Source organism: Aegilops tauschii, chromosome 5 (genome assembly GCF_002575655.3).
Source record: "Aegilops tauschii subsp. strangulata cultivar AL8/78 chromosome 5, Aet v6.0, whole genome shotgun sequence".
Taxonomy (NCBI): domain Eukaryota; kingdom Viridiplantae; phylum Streptophyta; class Magnoliopsida; order Poales; family Poaceae; genus Aegilops; species Aegilops tauschii.
In genome coordinates this window covers 376,731,421-376,748,250 of record NC_053039.3, presented here as the reverse complement: position 1 = coordinate 376,748,250, position 16,830 = coordinate 376,731,421, and the positions used below count along the sequence as shown (strand labels likewise).

At 47.1% G+C, this 16,830-nt stretch overlaps 1 protein-coding gene across 1 annotated transcript; it reads right to left on the bottom strand.

Moving 5' to 3' along the window:
- Positions 1-7,057: 7,057 nt before the first annotated feature.
- Positions 7,058-12,643, bottom strand: LOC109762360 (ABC transporter G family member 1). The gene is made up of 8 exons (XM_020321215.4): positions 11,901-12,643; positions 11,405-11,484; positions 10,814-11,278; positions 9,005-9,091; positions 8,534-8,662; positions 8,233-8,427; positions 8,047-8,133; positions 7,058-7,941 (listed from the first exon to the last, which is right to left on the bottom strand). Exons 1-8 carry the CDS (start codon positions 12,379-12,381, stop codon positions 7,264-7,266), a joined length of 2,202 nt encoding a protein of 733 aa, XP_020176804.1. The 5' UTR covers positions 12,382-12,643; the 3' UTR covers positions 7,058-7,263.
- Positions 12,644-16,830: the final 4,187 nt, after the last annotated feature.

Sequence of the window (16,830 nt, the reverse complement as noted above, 5' to 3'; positions counted from 1 at the left end):
AACCTACGGGTTTATAAAATGATGCTTAATCCGGCCAAGTGTGTCTTTGGTGTACCTACAGGCAAGCTCTTGGGCTTTTTGGTGTCTAACAGGGGCATTGAAGCTAATCCGGAAAAGATCAAAGCCATCACCTCCTTGGCTAAACCGAAGTGTATCAATGATGTTCAACGCTTGGCAGGCCGGATTGCCGCGTTGAGCCGGTTTGTCGGTCGCCTTGGCGAGAAGGCCATCCCTTTGTATCAGATGCTGAAGAAAACGGATAACTTCGTCTGGAGTGACGCCGCTAATGAAGCATTTGAGGACTTAAAGCGTCAGCTAGCTAATCCGTCGATTCTCGCTGCTCCGGTTGACAAAGAACTATTGTTGCTATATGTGGCAGCTAACGCTTGGGCTGTTAGTGTGGCTATTGTGGTGGAGCGCAAGGAGGCAGGAAAGGAATATCCGGTTCAGCGGCTGGTTTACTATATCAGTGAGGTACTTATTGAGTCCAAGCAGAGGTACCCGCATTGGCAAAAATTGATGTATGGGGTTTTCATGGCAAGCCGGAAGCTTAAGCAGTATTTCCAAGGTCATCCCATCACGGTGGTCAGCTCTGCTCCTTTGGGGGATATAATCCAAAACAGGGAAGCAACCGGCCGGATTGCTAAGTGGGCTATCGAGCTCGGGCCTCACGGGTTGAAATACATACCCCGAACGGCGATCAAATCTCAGGCACTTGTGGATTTCATCAATGATTGGACAGAATTACAAGCGCCAGAGGAGAAGCCGAATCATACTTATTGGACTATTCATTTTGATGGGTCCAGGCAATTGCAGGGCTCGGGGGCTCGAGTCGTATTAATTTCCCCACGAGGTGATAAGTTTTGTTATGTTCTCCGTTTAATGTTCCCTTGCACTAACAATGCAGCTGAATATGAGACTTTACTCCATGGTCTTCGGATGGCTAAGGAGATGAACCTAAGCCGAGTTAAGTGCTTCGGTGACTCGGATCTGGTGGCTCAACAAGTGTCCGGCACTTGGGATTCCAAGGACCCACTAATGGCAGCATATCGTCGTGAGGTGGATATTGTTGCAGGTCACTTTAAAGGTTATCAGGTGGATCATGTGGACCGGCGGAGGAATGAAGCGGCGGACGCTTTAAGCCGCCTGGGTTCCCAACGTAAGCCGGTTCCACCTAATGTCTTCCTGGATGTTTTGCATAATCCGTCCGTCAAGCTCCCTGGTGAAGAGGATTTGGCTGTTCCTGATCGGGAGGCTCAGTTGGTGGCGGCTCTTCATGTTATCCCGGATTGGACGGTTCCATATCTGGCGTATATAAACCAGGGCGAGTTACCAGAGGATGAAACTTTGGCCAGGCAGATAATCCGGCGGTCCAAGTCCATGACTATTATCAATGGAGAGTTACATCATTGCAGTGTGACAGGGGCGTTTCAACGCTGTGTGTCTCCTGAGGAAGGCCGTGAAATTTTGCGTGAGATCCACGAAGGAGATTGTGGTCACCACGCCGGTTCAAAATCTTTGGTGTCCAAGGCGTTTTGTCATGGTTTCTATTGGTTGACAGCTCATGCTGATGCCGAGGACTTGGTCAAAAGATGTGATGGCTGTCAGAAATTCTCAAGGCGCGCTCATGTACTGGCTCAAGAATTGAGAATGATTCCAATAACCTGGTCGTTTGCAACTTGGGGGCTGGATATGGTTGGGCCTTTCAAGAGGTCTAAGGACAAGAAGACCCACCTTTTGGTGGCGGTTGATAAGTTCACAAAGTGGGTGGAGGCAGAGCCAGTTAGTAAGTGTGACGCAGCCACGGTGGGTCAATTCATCAAAAAGGTGATCTTCCGGTTTGGCTTTCCACACAGCATTATAACAGACAATGGTAGCAATCTGTCAAAAGGTGCCATGAAGGAGTTATGTCAACGTGAGCACATCCGGCTTGACGTGTCATCAGTGGCTCACCCACAGTCTAATGGTCAAGCGGAGAGGGCCAATCAAGAGATCTTGAGAGGCATCAAACCCCGGCTTATGGTTCCTTTGCAACGGACGCCGGGTTGTTGGGTGGAATAGTTACCTTCTATGTTGTGGAGCATCAATACCACACCCAACAGATCGACAGGATACACACCATTATTCATGGTTTACGGAGCGGAAGCAGTTCTTCCTAGTGACATCCGTCATGACTCGCCTCGTGTAGCGGCATATGTTGAAGCTGACAACGAGAAGGCACAGCAGGAAGCTCTTGACCTGTTAGATGAGGCACGTGACATGGCGGCAGCCCGTTCGGCGATTTATCAGCAAGATCTGCGTCGTTATCATAGCCGCCGGGTTAGAACCAGAACCTTTCAAGAAGGTGATTTGGTGCTTCGGCTCATCCAGGATCAGACGGATATGCACAAGCTATCCCCCTTGGGAAGAACCATTTGTGGTCAGCAAGAATCTACCTAACGGGTCATACTACCTAATCGATGTTCGAGAACGCAAAGACTCACGTAAATCGGAGGAGGAGACCAACCGGCCGTGGAATATTGCTCATCTTCGGCCTTACTATACTTGAGCTATAGGCTCTGCTTATGTACATATTATGACATTGTATATATTATGTTCAATATAATAAATAGGAACCTCAGCTAAAGCGGGGTATCTGTTGTTTTTCTTACATCATGTGTGGTTACATGGAGCTTACAAAGCGGCGTCTAGTTTACCCCTTGATTTAGCTTCTCAAAAGCTTCATATTAGATCACTTGGGGGCTTGGTCGTATCCGGACCATAGCTACACCTCTTGATCGGCGCAATGCCACAGCATCACTTGGGGGCTTGGTCGTATCCGAACCATAGCTACACCTCTTGATCGGCGCAATGCCACAGCATCACTTGGGGGCTTGGTCGTATCCGAACCACAGTCACACCTCTTGATCGGCTCAAAGCCACATCAATCCGGGGCCAAAGACAGTGTTGTAAAACAACAGCTCAAACATAGGCACCCACTGAGCACAGCTCACAATGTTGTTTGGAGATTCTTTGCTGTCGAATTTAGGGCCTGGCAGCCCGTGAAAAGCCTCGACTACAACGCTGGCTTGAGAATCAACTTCCAGAAATTAGCCATGGTCCCAATTAATACTAGTCCAGCAAAAATGGAGTTGCTGGCTCAAAATTTGGGATGTTGCATTGGTGCCTTCCCCTTCACTTATTTGGGATTGCCACTCAGTTTGGCCAAACCAAAACTAGAGGATTTTTCTCCCATTCTTAACAAGATTGACAAGAGGCTAGCTGGTTGTTCCACCTTCCTGTCATATGGGGATAAACTTGTGCTCATCAAATCTGTTTTCACAAGTCTACCAACGTTCTTCATGAGTACTCTTGAACTCCCTGCTGTTATTGTGGAGCAGATTAAAAAAATTGTCAGACACTGTTTTTGGAGAAAATATGGTATGGAAGACCAAGGCACAACTCTCATTTCATGGAACAAAGTTTGCATTCCAAAAGATCAAGGTGGTTTGGGTGTGCTAAACATTGCAACTCATAACAAATGTCTCTTGATGAAGCATCTTCATAAATTCCTAAATCGTCATGACTTGCCCTCGGTCCACTTGATTTGGGAATCATACTATCCTCAATGAGTTCTTACCCAAAGACCCCAGGGATCTTTTTGGTGGAAAAACATTCTCAATCTGCTTCCCCAATACAAAAAGGTTGCTACTGGATTAATTGGACAAGGAAACACCATCACTCTTCGGGATGACAATTGGGGTATGGGGATTATCAAAGATAAATTTCCCCAATTATTCTCCTTCTCCAGCAGGCCTAATTTGATAATCCAAGAGTACCTCCAAGCTGATAATGCACTTGATAACTTTCACATTCCACTTTCAATAGAGGCACACCAACAATTTTTGCAACTACAAGATATGTTTCAGACACGTGCATCTAGAAATCACCATGACAAATGGAGCTACCCATGGCGAGCTGAATACTCCTCCATGAAAATGTACGAGTTGATTGCAATTGGGGTTCAAGCACCACCTATCTTTGCAAAGATATGGAAGAACGCTGCAATGCTGAGATATAAAATACTCTTCTGGCTGCTCTTACTTGACAGAGTCAATACAAGGAATCTCCTGCACAAAAAATCTTTCCATTTACCATCATACAAATGTGAGCTTTGCCACTCCAATGCTGAAGAAACCTCCCTACACTAAATTTGGGACTGTGACTTTGCCTCAAGTTGTTGGGAAGCTCTGCTTGGTCACAGAAACAGAGGCATTTCACCTTATGAAGAGATTACACTTTTGGCTCAAGCCCTCCCAGATCAATTGCCATGGAAATCCTCATCATGGGATGTTGGAACATCTGGATTCAGAGGAACAGAAAAAAATTCAGAGCACGATAGCATTCTATTCAGGCTTGGAAAGGCCTGTTGAAACATGATCTTTTACTTCTCAAGCATAGAATCAAGTCCAAGTTTGAAGCTCAACTCTCCAGCTGGATTGATCAGTTCCTAGGATAAAATTCAAAGCATGTTGGGATTTGATAGAGCAGGAATTGGTCGACTTAGTCCTCTGTGACTTGTAAACTTCTGTAAATACTTTTATTTTTAATTAATTCATACTGTATAATGATTGTTCTATGGGTTTCGGTTAAAAAAAATAACATATGTAATTAACAAACTCCACATCATGTTTCAGTTTTCTGCCCTATCGACCCGATGACATGCTAATTATCCACGCCTACCTAGTAGTACGGCCGTACACATGCATCATGCATTGCAATGTGAGCATACAGTTGCACAAAGCGGCTAATTCAGGAGTTTGAGCAACCTAGGCTATATAACTAAGAATTGGTATCTACTTGATATTAATATATTTCCCTTTTCAAAGAAATAGAACTAAGAATTCGCAAAAAAAAACTAAGAAAAGTTGGAAGCAGCAAAGAAGAAATTAGAACGCATGCCACGCGCGGGTTTCCCACACTGAAGTAACCGATGAACTAAGGGCATCTCCAACGGCAACCCGCAAAATTCCCTGCACCGACCGATTGTTTTTCTCTTTTGACAACCGGAACTGCACCAACCGAATAGCACTGGCAACTACTACTAGTACTAGCGTCACGGAGGTGAAGGTGTCATGGACCTTTTTTTTAACATAGGATATTTCATTGATCTAGCAGCAACGTACATATACAATTGTGCATTGCAGCACAAGACCATCTGCAAATACAGCTGCGTTGAGACAATTCTCTTTGCTAGAAGCTAAACATCTGAAACTTGAACATCTATTCTGAATCTTTAGTGCTAGCTTGGCTTGGTGATGTGCTCGATAATTCTGACTCCTAGGAATGTGGTAGATCCTGGAAGCATTGAAGGCTGAAGAAAGTTGTCATGTGGGATAGTTGCGGCCGGATGGTCCAATGACCCTGAGTGAGGAAGATATTTTGAATTGCTGCCCCTTCGCTAATGTTGCGTTGTCCGTGAGGAAAGTAGCCTGCTGAAGCTGAAGCAAACCTGCAATGTGGGTTGCAAGCATCAAACTGAAAGCTTCAGCCTAGATGGCAGAAGCCACTAGTGGAGAGACAACCGAGATACAAAGTTGAGAGCATGTCCGGTCGCCTCCCAACCGCATGAATATACCTAATCCAGTGAGTGTCGGTTGGCCATCCGAATTACAAAACCAAGAGGCATCTGAGAATATAATAGGACCTGTAAAACTGGAGATATATCTAATTGTGCTTCCTGGATGTGGTATAATCTGCAAGGAAGCATGATCCTCCTGCCCTAACACAACATGCTCCATATGTAATTTGCAGACTCTCTATCTAAGGGAACTCTCACAGCGCATGCGCAAATAGATCGATCGGTCCCACGATACGACGGACGGACGTGTCGTCGACCCGTCGACTGGCCTACCGTGGTCTACCAAAGGTTTTGTTTTCCTTTTTCTCCCGTTCGTCTCGTGAACCGATCGGGTCGCCCCGTACGGTTTCCCATCGTCTCTCAACTCAAGCCTACCTATGCATTGGATAAATTTTGAGCTTAGTCGGCAGTGCGTGAGTCGTGCGCACGCTCGTGAAAGTCACCGGATGCCCGGGTCGACGATGTTTCTTACCTTGGGAGGGGGGTCCGGAATACCGTTTTTCAGACCACCAACTCGTCCATGCAATCACAAAGGCTAAAATGTTGTGCAAAGATTGGAAGATTTAGCTTCAGCGGGAGAAAGGACCAAAGGAGATCTTGGGTAGTCCTTCTAAAAATACCAACACTCTTTCTAGGGCAACTCCAACGGGTGTGAAGCATTTTGTCCGCCAGCATCACTTTCTCTAAGCGTGGACAAAAACCACGGCCGAATGCGACGAGTGAATGGATGGACATCCGCTTTGACTCATTTACTGCCCAAATTTGGGTTGGGTTTGTTTCCGCGCGGACACACCGCAGACGTCCACGTTGTCCCTCCTCCCTTGTTCTTCATGTCTTGCCTGTCGGTGGCACACGGCTAGTACCCCTCCCACCCCATCGATCTTGACCTTCCCGACATCTTCGCCCTCATCGCCGCAACCCAGCTTCCTTCCCCTTTGCAACCACCGGTGCCCCACCCAGCCGCCACCGATGCCGCCACCGCCGGCGTTGTTTCCACTTCTTGCGACCGATGGTGTAGCTCGTGGCCCACACCCTACACCCCCTTCAACCAGGGCCGTCGCCACCCTCAGCACACCACCGTCATGCCACCACCATTGTTGGAGGACGTTGAGTTTGATGGCCTGCTCCCGGAACCGACCAGGACATGCGTAGGACAAGACTAATGTTGTTGGTAGGGGCTGATATCTTTAGAAATAAGATACACCGGGCGACTATCATGCTCAGGATTGTTGGATGATGATTCTAAGATATATGTTGATTCGGTGGCTGGTCGTGCGGTTCTGTAATAAGGTTTAGATTTTGCTCGGTAGACGTCTCTTGTTGTTAGAGGGTGCTCGTTAACCCGTCATGTGACACTCAGACTGAGGTCTTAATATGAACTTGATGGATGCTTGTGTTAGCAATTTTCAGAAAAAATGAAAATTAGGGGGTGAATCCTTCAAAAAAATTAATACTCGTGTATATCGAAAAATTGCTTACAACCGGCCTATGAAATAATTACATTTTGTAAAAATGCCCTCTGTCAATGCGAATTTTAAAGAATTTGTGCACTTTTTTTGCAGACTTTACATACACTGCAATACTACAGTACTCATAAGCAACAATCCTCCATTAACAAAATAATTGTGCTAATCTCTCCGGCCTCACTTTGCTCCATTTGCTTCGAAACCCTGGTCGGCGATGTGCACCGACGGCTGGGTTCTCCTGAACCTAAGTCTGTTCACCATGGGCTTCACCTTCTCGGTAAGCTTCATGATGGCCAAGAAGAGCACCCTGTACAATATGACCATCCCGAACAGGACCGCGAGGTCGACCCACTTGTTGTACCCCATCTCCACCTGCCAGTAGTCCCTGAGGATCTCGTCGCCGGTGATGGTGTCGCCGCCGCCAGCCTGGTTGTTTGGGAAGGTGAGGCCGAGGAACTCGTTCTTGTAGAACCCCTGGTTGGCGTACTTGTGGAAGGCGACGTAGTACATGGGGTACCTCCACACCGGCTTGGGAAGGTCGTGGGGCAGGCGGAAGAAGCCGCCGTTGAGCATCATGACGCCCTGGATACCAGCGCCGGTGATGATGCCCATGAGAAAGTCCGGCACGGCGCTGGCCACAATCATCATCAGGCCCTCCACCAGCATCATGGTCATGAACAGTACCAGTGAAAAGTAGGCGAAGTGGTCGAAGCTCCTCTGCAGGCCGACCAGGTAGTAGGCTATTGCACCCGGCACCAGGGAGATGAGCAGCAGGTACGGCGTCGCCGACACTGTGTTGGAGATCACGAACGACGACACGCCATAGTGCCCGTTCAGCCTTTCCCTCCCAAATATCTGCATTGCACATACAGAAAACATATCAGATCAATGTATCGCCGTGAGTCGTGAGATGAGATTAGCCAGTTGTTTCGTATGACGGAGCTCGATCGGAAACTTCACCTTCATGTCCTCAACGAAAGACGGGAAACCTCCGATTGCCATGAAGGTGAGGAAGGCACCGACGAACATGAGCATGGAGCCACGAGCCTGCATGCAGAGTTTTCAGTCACGCGATCATAACAACAAGTACAACAATGATCAACGACGGTGGCAATGAGCCAACGACAACGAGGGGCTTCCAGTCACCTGGATGGATCCGTAGTTGTGACCGATGTCGTAGAAGATGGTGCCGCAGCAGAGGCAGAGGGCGATGTAGATGGCGAAGCGGAGCCAATAGTAGCCAAGGTCCCTGTACATGTTGACGAAGGACCTCTTGGTCAACACGAAGGACTGCGTCAGGAAGCTAGGCTGCTGCCCTTCCATCTTCACCACCTCCCCTCTCTGAAACCATGCAAATGAACCACATCCACATACCCCACTTAAAATCGGTAAAATTTAGCACTCTAATTGGAAGTTTCGGAATGTACGTGGTGGCCCGGCTACTCACGATGCCGCGTATGTCTATGATCTGCCTCGTCACCTTCTCCATGTGCACGGAGGATTTGTAGGAGGCCGCCAGAGCGTCGATGTTGTCGGCGGTGGTCGTCCTCTTCCCGCCGAGGCCTTCCTCGATGTCCTGAGGAATCAACGTATGCAGGGCATTGTGAGAAGTTGTATTCACTTAGGCCGCCCATAGTGGTTAGTATCGTAAGTTTGTATCGTCCATATGATAATATTGTATGATAATTATCATAGAGTGGTGTCTTAGATGACCTTATTTACTGTCATGCAAGATAATTTATTATGATACGGTATCGTGATATGATACTCAACTTTTTCTTCTTCATTTAATTATATGTCATCAATGAAAATTGTCTAATTGACATGCATGATACTAACTATGATACTTCCATTACAAGCAGCCTTAGAAGATTTCAGATATAGATCCGTGTTAACTGGACTGTGACGATGTGCTTACGTTGTCGAAGTCCTTGTTGATAGTTCTCAGGAAGTGGTCAGATGGGTTCATCAGCGACGGGCAGGGAAAACCGTTCAGTGCGAAGAACTGCAACAAGCAACCAAACAAATTACTGTATTCGGTAACAAAAAGATCAGTGGCTTCAAGAGTTTCTTGTGTACTTTGACTGTAGTAATCCGGAAGATAGGAACAGATGACATATGTCTGAAATTTCACATGTTTTGTCAAATCATTAGGAATATCATTTCTTCAATTATCTACCATTGTATGACCGACCGACCAAGACACATTTCTTCTCCTCTGTGACCGGCACACCGTCAGATAGGAAAACGCGCATGTTTGTCAAACCGTGTGGTCAATTTAATCACCCTATAAAATTACTCTCACCTATTACTTCCTCAATACACCGATTAATTTGTTGTATATGGAGACTTGCTTCGCGCAGTGGTTTACGTAATACGAGTACTACACGATCACTCCACAGTCGTCTACAGCTAAACCGAGCTTTCAGCCTCAGCTGTCACCACTGAAAAAGCTGTCCAGAATGCAAGCAGATCTTCACCACTGTGCTATGAACGCGACGCCGCAGTTGAGTCAGGCGGCACTGATCGATCAATGCACGTGGCCAGCCAAACGTGTATGGTTTTTTATTCTTTTTGGGAGTTAGCTTCCCTGCCAAAATGAATGTTCCCAGTGCGTGGCGCAGTCCATATGTTCCCCGGCGGTTTGGATCGATCGTGTGCAGTGCTCCTAGTCCCTACCAGTGACTCGAGCACAGTTCCAACTGTGCGTACAGTGGTTAATATCGTGATCTATCTTTCCACAGTACGCACGTGGTATTGCTTTTGCACGTTACAACTGTTCCTCTGGGTCTCTTGGCGAGCTCTAGTCATTTTCTAATACTCCCTCTGATTATATAAACAAATTCAAATGATAAGTATCACACGTCAGGTGCCTGACACTCTGGTCCTGACGTTTTTCCTATAGCAATTTTAGTCACGCAAGGATGGCAAATTCCAGTGACACACGGCAAATTTTTGTAAAAAAAAAAAAACTAAACCACGAAAGTTGTCATACTTGCCAGCTGAAGTGATGTTATAACCTTTTTCTTTAAATTAGATGTATACAGACATGTTTCATTGTATTTGTTTACTCATTTCATTCCGTATGTAGTTCATATTAAAATATTCAAATTGAACTTTTTGTTATCTTTCTGTTGAGCAATTAATGGAAAGGGGATGCCCGGTTGGAAAAAATATATTGAAATATATAAAATATCTTATATTTGTTAACGGAGGGAGTGCATAATTACTGCCGTCGTACGGTACTTCTTTGGCAATTGTGATCTCTTTGAAAGTTAACAATGTATTTTTCTGAAATCTTTTAGTGCAATTCTGTTGTGGGTGGATAACTAAGTTAAATGAGCTATGAATGGTGTACCCAATTACCCAACCAAAGGTGATATTACTTACAGAAGTTTTTTTTATTTATTTCTCTCGATTTAGATCAAATTTTGGCTGAAATATATTGGACTTGCAGATATACCCCCATAGGCCGTGCTAAAAAAATCAGTATATATGTTTTATAAATTGATCATATGATCTCACCAACAGATTCAAGCCTAAACATCAAATAATTTGTATTACCACCGTCCAGTGTGAAACTGTGAATACGCCTACTAGGGTCGCGATCATGTCCAAGTCCAAACACGTACATACGATAGCAACAGCAACAGACAACAATCAAAGTGCACGTATTCGTACGTGGACGCATACGTACGCACGAATACAACAGTATGTACAGACGTACCTGGTTGGTCTCGGCGGCGGGACCGAAGAAGACGGTCTTGCCGTAGGCGAGGAGGCAGAGCCCGTGGAAGAGGCCGTAGACCTCGGTGCTGGGCTGGTGCACGGCGGCGACGACGGTCATGCCCTCCCGGCGCGCGAGCCTGGCGATCCGGCTGACGACGTGGAAGGAGGCGGCGCTGTCGAGGCCGCTGGTGGGCTCGTCCAGGAACAGCAGCGCCGGCCGGGTGAGGATCTCCATGCAGATGCTGACCCGGCGCCGCTGCCCGCCGCTGATCCCCTTGTGCATCCACCCGCCGATGCGCGTGTCCGCCGCGCCCTCCAGCCCCATCTCCCGCAGCGTCTCCTCCGCGCGCTCCCGCTTCGCCGCCGCCGACATGCCGCTCGGCAGCTGCAGCGACGCCGAGTAGCGCACCGCCTCCCGCACCGTCAGCGTCGTCATCAGCACGTCGTCCTGCGTCACGTACGCCTGCAACACGCAAAGGATGCGTTGATTAACTAAAATAATTGATAGAGTACGTTCGTTCACGATCAACCCGAATGAAAATGAGATTCTCGGAATTGAAATAGCTCATCCATGGATGCATAGGCTTACCGATGTCCCGTAGGATAGCTTCTGCCTCCGGCCATTGATCAAGATGTCTCCCTTCTGGCTGACACCAGAGCGTAGCCTTCCTGTAATTTTGTACCACGGAAGGTCGTCGGAATTAATTCTTTAATCTTCTTACCGCAAAAAATATAGGATCTGTTTAGGACACATCTAGATGTGACATAGTTATATCACATCTAAGCTGATGTCTACTCTGTTTGTGGTCTATTTTCTTTGTCCTATTTCTTTTTCTTATTGCTGCATTATATATTTATGGGAGCTTAGATGTGACATCCTTAAAAACATCTGAATGTGAATTAGACAAACTGAAAATTATAATATCTAGATACTAATTGTACGAGTCGCTACGACGCTAGCTGGCGAACAAAATATTTCCAGTAGTTTATCAGGAAGGCTGGCTGTCTGACTAGCGAAGGCCAGCCCGCATACGATATCGTATAGGAGTAGTATTATTCACGAGCATGTATACGGCTGTACCAACCTGCTAGAGCGTCCAGAAGGGTGGATTTGCCGCAGCCGGAGGGCCCCATGATGGCGAGGACCTCGCCGGGGCGCGCATAACCGTTGAGGCCGCGCAGGATGGGGACGCGGCCGGCCTTGCCGCCGGCCGCCGACACCCACAGGTCCTCCCAGGAGAGCACGACGCCCTGGTCAACCCGGCGCAACGACGTCTCGCGAACCACGGCGGGCACGGCGCCGGCGCCGTTCTCCACGCTGATCTCGAGCGACGAGGAGGTCCGCGACCGCGGCAGGGTCACCGGCATCGGAGCGAACGGCGGCGGCGGGAACGAGCTCCCGCTGCCGAAAGGGAAGCCGTCGGTGCTGCGCAGGGAGCCGCCGAGGACGTCGGAGGCCGTGTCGGACGGGCCCTCGTCGTCTGCGGCGTGGCCGGGACGGCTCTGCTCCCGCGGCGGGCTCGGCCTCCACCTCGGCACGGCGGGCAGCAGCTGCTCGGACGCCATATAGGGATGCTTAGCCGGCTCGATCGTCGGAGACGTGCGCGGAAGCTAGCAATCAGCTGGCCGGGTGGTGGTATGGGTTTCTTCTTTTGCTCGTGATGACTCTGCAGATTGGTGGTATGGGCTGAGAGCCCGAGACTGCTTAAATAGAGGGAAGATGAGGTGGTTGAGTGCAGGATTTGTACTTACTCCAAACTCAAATCACAACTTGGTTTAGATTAAGTTTTCTTGAATGCCTTTTTGAACACAGGAGCGGGTCAAGAGGGGAACGGGGTGCTTAGTTCCTTCTGCATGTGTATACTATACGTACGTGCGTGTGGCATTCAACTTCCTTTTTCTATGACAAGGTCCAATGTTTTGCAGACAAATACTAATATTGTCGTGACAAGTACGAGGCTGACACCATTAGGCAATTTTACTGCCGAAGCAGTGGTTCTGCTGTACTAAAATGATTACGTCTGTGTGCTTTCATTGCTTGGTACGAGGTTCTCCAGAGCAACTTACCCTGCTTCCTTCGGGTTACGATACACTGGAAATGCACATTTAAAGAAATTTCGTACCAACAGCAAATTCCATCATAGTTGCTGACGTCCTCACCCAGTAGATGACTCACCCTCCTGCCCCATGGTAAGATTCGCAGAGGACACCCTAATCCTAGCTAGGGCAACACCACAAACCGTGATAACTCTGAAAATTCTTGTTGACTTTGCCAATGCCACGGGACTCCACTTAATTTCAAGAAACTACTATGTATCTTCCCCGACCAAACGTGAATTCTCCTCCCCTCTACCTGACACTCTGCCGGATGGTGGCAAGGAGGGCAACACCGGTGCCTTGGCTTTAGCTAATAGTTTAGGTTAGACTTTTTAGCCTTTGCAGTGGTGGCGCTTCATCTTCGAGTTCGTCTTCTCAGCTTCGATCCTCCTCGAATCTAACCCTCGGGACGGAGTTGACGAAGTTGCAATGTAGATTCTTGTCATCTTCTTGGACGACGAGGTTAGGATTTCTCGTCATGCGTGTGCGGTAGCGAGATCTTGTGTCAACCACATTTGATCAATTCAAGGGCTCAACAACGACAACTGTGACTACAGGGCGCTCGTCCGTAGGGGCACATGGACATAGACTTCTCGACTGTTATTGACAAAGTCAGGTCAGCTGCAGCATGGGAGGGACGACATCGAGACGTCGGTAGCTCATTCTAGCATTAGTAGTTGTCGTTCGCATGTCTAGAAACATTGATATAATTTTTATTATGTTTGGGTTTGCTTTGTACTTTTGGTGAACTTTTATAATAGACTCGGGTTTTCACAAAATAATATAATTCAAGAAATTACTTTCTACCCCATCAATGTTTCACACAGGAACTAGCATCATGCTAGCAAATGACCATGGCATTGTCATTGCCTTCTTCCCCAAACATACCTAGCCTACCCCATCACCAACTAATCTGTTGTAGCCTTTCAACCACCTGCGACAATTTTCTCTTCAATTGGCGAGCTCTTCTTCTCAGGAAAGGGTGTTGGCTTGTCCTCTCCTCCGCAGTTTTGGATAGCCCCTACTTATTTCATGGGCTCCTTCCTTGAAAAATGGTGGTAGGATGACATGATCAATATAGACGGTGTTTATTTTGGTCAGACAAGGATGGTCACTTAAGAGCACAATGTTGGTGGTTGCTTGGGGAAATGTTTGAACTCCTAGAGATGATGGGGGCTCGGGGTTAGAAGCATTCAGGCACAACAATTTTGTCTTATCTTAAAATTTACTTACAAATCCTTGCATTCAAACAACCCCCATGAGAAAGAGTGGTCCCATCTCCCATGGGACCAATGAATCCTACCTTGCAAATATTGCACACAAACATTTAGTCACACTATGAGAGGTCACACAAATGCATAGCTAGACGTAACAAATCTACTTTCTTCTGGATAGGCAAATGGCTACTCCTCAAAACCCTAGCAACCGCTTTCCCAGCCATCTACTACCACCACCTATACTAGGGAGATTTGTAGCAAAGATTATGCACAGAATGATCAGACTTGTCTTGCATAACAGACTAACCATGGTAGTGGCCAGTGAACTCTATGTGCTTCTACCTCTATTGCAAGACCTCATCAACCTAATGGTGACACCTTCGCCACCCGGGGATACTACTCCAACCTAGACACCTAGGTGCCAACCCGAAGCTTGAACCTATGTGTGCCCAACAAAATCATGATTTTTGGGTGGAAAGTTCACATGGATTATTTCAACACCATCGAAAACCTCTCCCACAAGGTGCCCCTCCCCAATGCAACCATCCATATGTTCCACCATGAGGTTGGGACTAGGATGCACTTCTTCTTCCGATGTCTGGTTGCTCAACGATTATGCCATGCCACAAGCATGAAGCATGTGTTCCAGTCATTCGATGAACTCTAGTTCTCCTCATGGCACGCAAACTTAGAAACAACGCTTTCCATGTCCATGTTGCTCGTCGTCCTCTAGGTAATCTGGGTGAAAGAAACACAATTGTTTCAGGCAGACAACGCTGCATATAAATTATGTAATCCATACTATCATTTATGACCTAACGATTTGGACACTAGCTGAAAATGTGGACTGGTTTCCTATCCCTGCAATAATATCGCACTTGTACTCCATCCCCACCCCCTCCTAAAAAATGCTATGAAATTAAGGTCGGGAATTCCCCCTCCCCTTCCCCACGTGAAATTTCAAAAAAAAAATTCATAGGGAGATTATATTAAGAATTGGATAATTGAAATTTCTAACGATTCCTTGACTTCTTTCTATGATTCTTTTGGGTTTTCCATGTGAAGTTAAGCAATCCTATAGGATCAAATAGTATATGCTACTCCAGAACCATGGGTTTTCATACCCGTGTGTCTTGACATCCTTTTATCGCATGTTATTAGAAACTAAGAAAAATAGCTACCATGCCCAAGAGCCAGTGGTGTGACAAAGAAGGCAACTTTCGTGCCTCGCACATCATGGGAGAAGATTTGTGGCCATTTAATTGCTTCATGACTCATAAATTGTGATCTTTGCATGTCCTTTATGAAGGAATATGCCCTAGAAGCAATAATAAAGTTATTATTTATATTTCCTTATATCATGATAAATGTTTATTATTAATGCTAGAATTGTATTAACCGGAAACTTAGTACATGTGTGAATACATAGACAAACAGAGTGTCACTAGTATGCCTCTACTTGACTCGCTCGTTGAATCAAAGATGGTTAAGTTTCCTAACCATAGACATGAGTTTTCATTTGATTAACGGATCACATCATTAGAGAATGATGTGATTGACTTGACCCATTCCGTTAGCTTAGCACTTGATCGTTTAGTATATTGCTATTGCTTTCTTCATGACTTATACATGTTCCTATGACTATGAGATTATGCAACTCCCGAATACCGGAGGAACACTTTGTGTGCTACCAAACGCCACAACGTAACTGGGTGATTATAAAGGTGCTCTACAGGTGTCTCCGATGGTACTTGTTGAGTTGGCATAGATCAAGATTAGGATTTGTCACTCCGATTGTCGGAGAGGTATCTCTGGGCCCTCTCGGTAATGCACATCACTATAAGCCTTGCAAGCAATGTGACTAATGAGTTAGTTGTGGGACGATGCATTACGGAACGAGTAAAGAGACTTGCCGGTAACGAGATTGAACTAGGTATTGAGATACCGACGATCGAATCTCGGGCAAGTAACATACCGATGACAAAGGGAACAACATATGTTGTTATGCGGTTTGACTGATAAGTATCTTCATAGAATATGTAGGAGCTAATATGAGCATCCAGGTTCCGCTATTGGTTATTGACCGGAGACGTGTCTCGGTCATGTCTACATAGTTCTCGAACCCGTAGGGTCTGCACGCTTAACGTTCGGTGACGATCGTTATTATGAGTTTATGTGTTTTGATGTACCGAAGATAGTTCGGAGTCCCAGATATGATCACGGACATGACGAGGAGTCTCGAAATGGTTGAGACATAAAGATTGATATATTGGACGACTATATTCGGACACCGGATGAGTTCCGGGGTCACCGGATATTTATCGGTGTGCCGGGGGGTTATCGAAACCCCCCGGGGGAAGTATTGGGCCTTAGTGGGCCTTAGGGGAGAGAGAGGGCTGCAGCCCAGGAGGTGCCCCCCCCCAAGGGGAGTCTGAATTGGACCAGGGGAGGGGGCGCGGCCCCTCTTTCCCTCTCCCTCTCTTTCCTTCCCCCTCCCTCCTTCCTAGTAGGACTAGGAAAGGATGAATCCTACTCCTACTAGGAGGAGGATTCCTCCTCTCCTTGGGCGCACCAAGGGCCGGCCGGCCTCCCCCCTTGCTCCTTTATATACGGGGGCAGGGGGCACCCTAAGACACACAAGTTGATTGTTCCAAGCCGTGTGCGGTGCCCCCCTCCACCATAATCCACCTCGATCATATCG

What these genes read in the sequence shown, in the direction of transcription:
- LOC109762360 (XM_020321215.4), bottom strand. Translation starts at nt 12,381, where the DNA reads ATGGCGTCCGAGCAGCTGCTGCCCGCCGTGCCGAGGTGGAGGCCGAGC. An exon ending in AGCTATCCTACGGGACATCG is followed by an intron (nt 11,279 to 11,404) that starts GTAAGCCTATGC and finishes TGCGTGTTGCAG; the next exon opens with GCGTACGTGACGCAGGACGA. An exon ending in TCAACAAGGACTTCGACAAC is followed by an intron (nt 8,663 to 9,004) that starts GTAAGCACATCG and finishes TTGATTCCTCAG; the next exon opens with GACATCGAGGAAGGCCTCGG.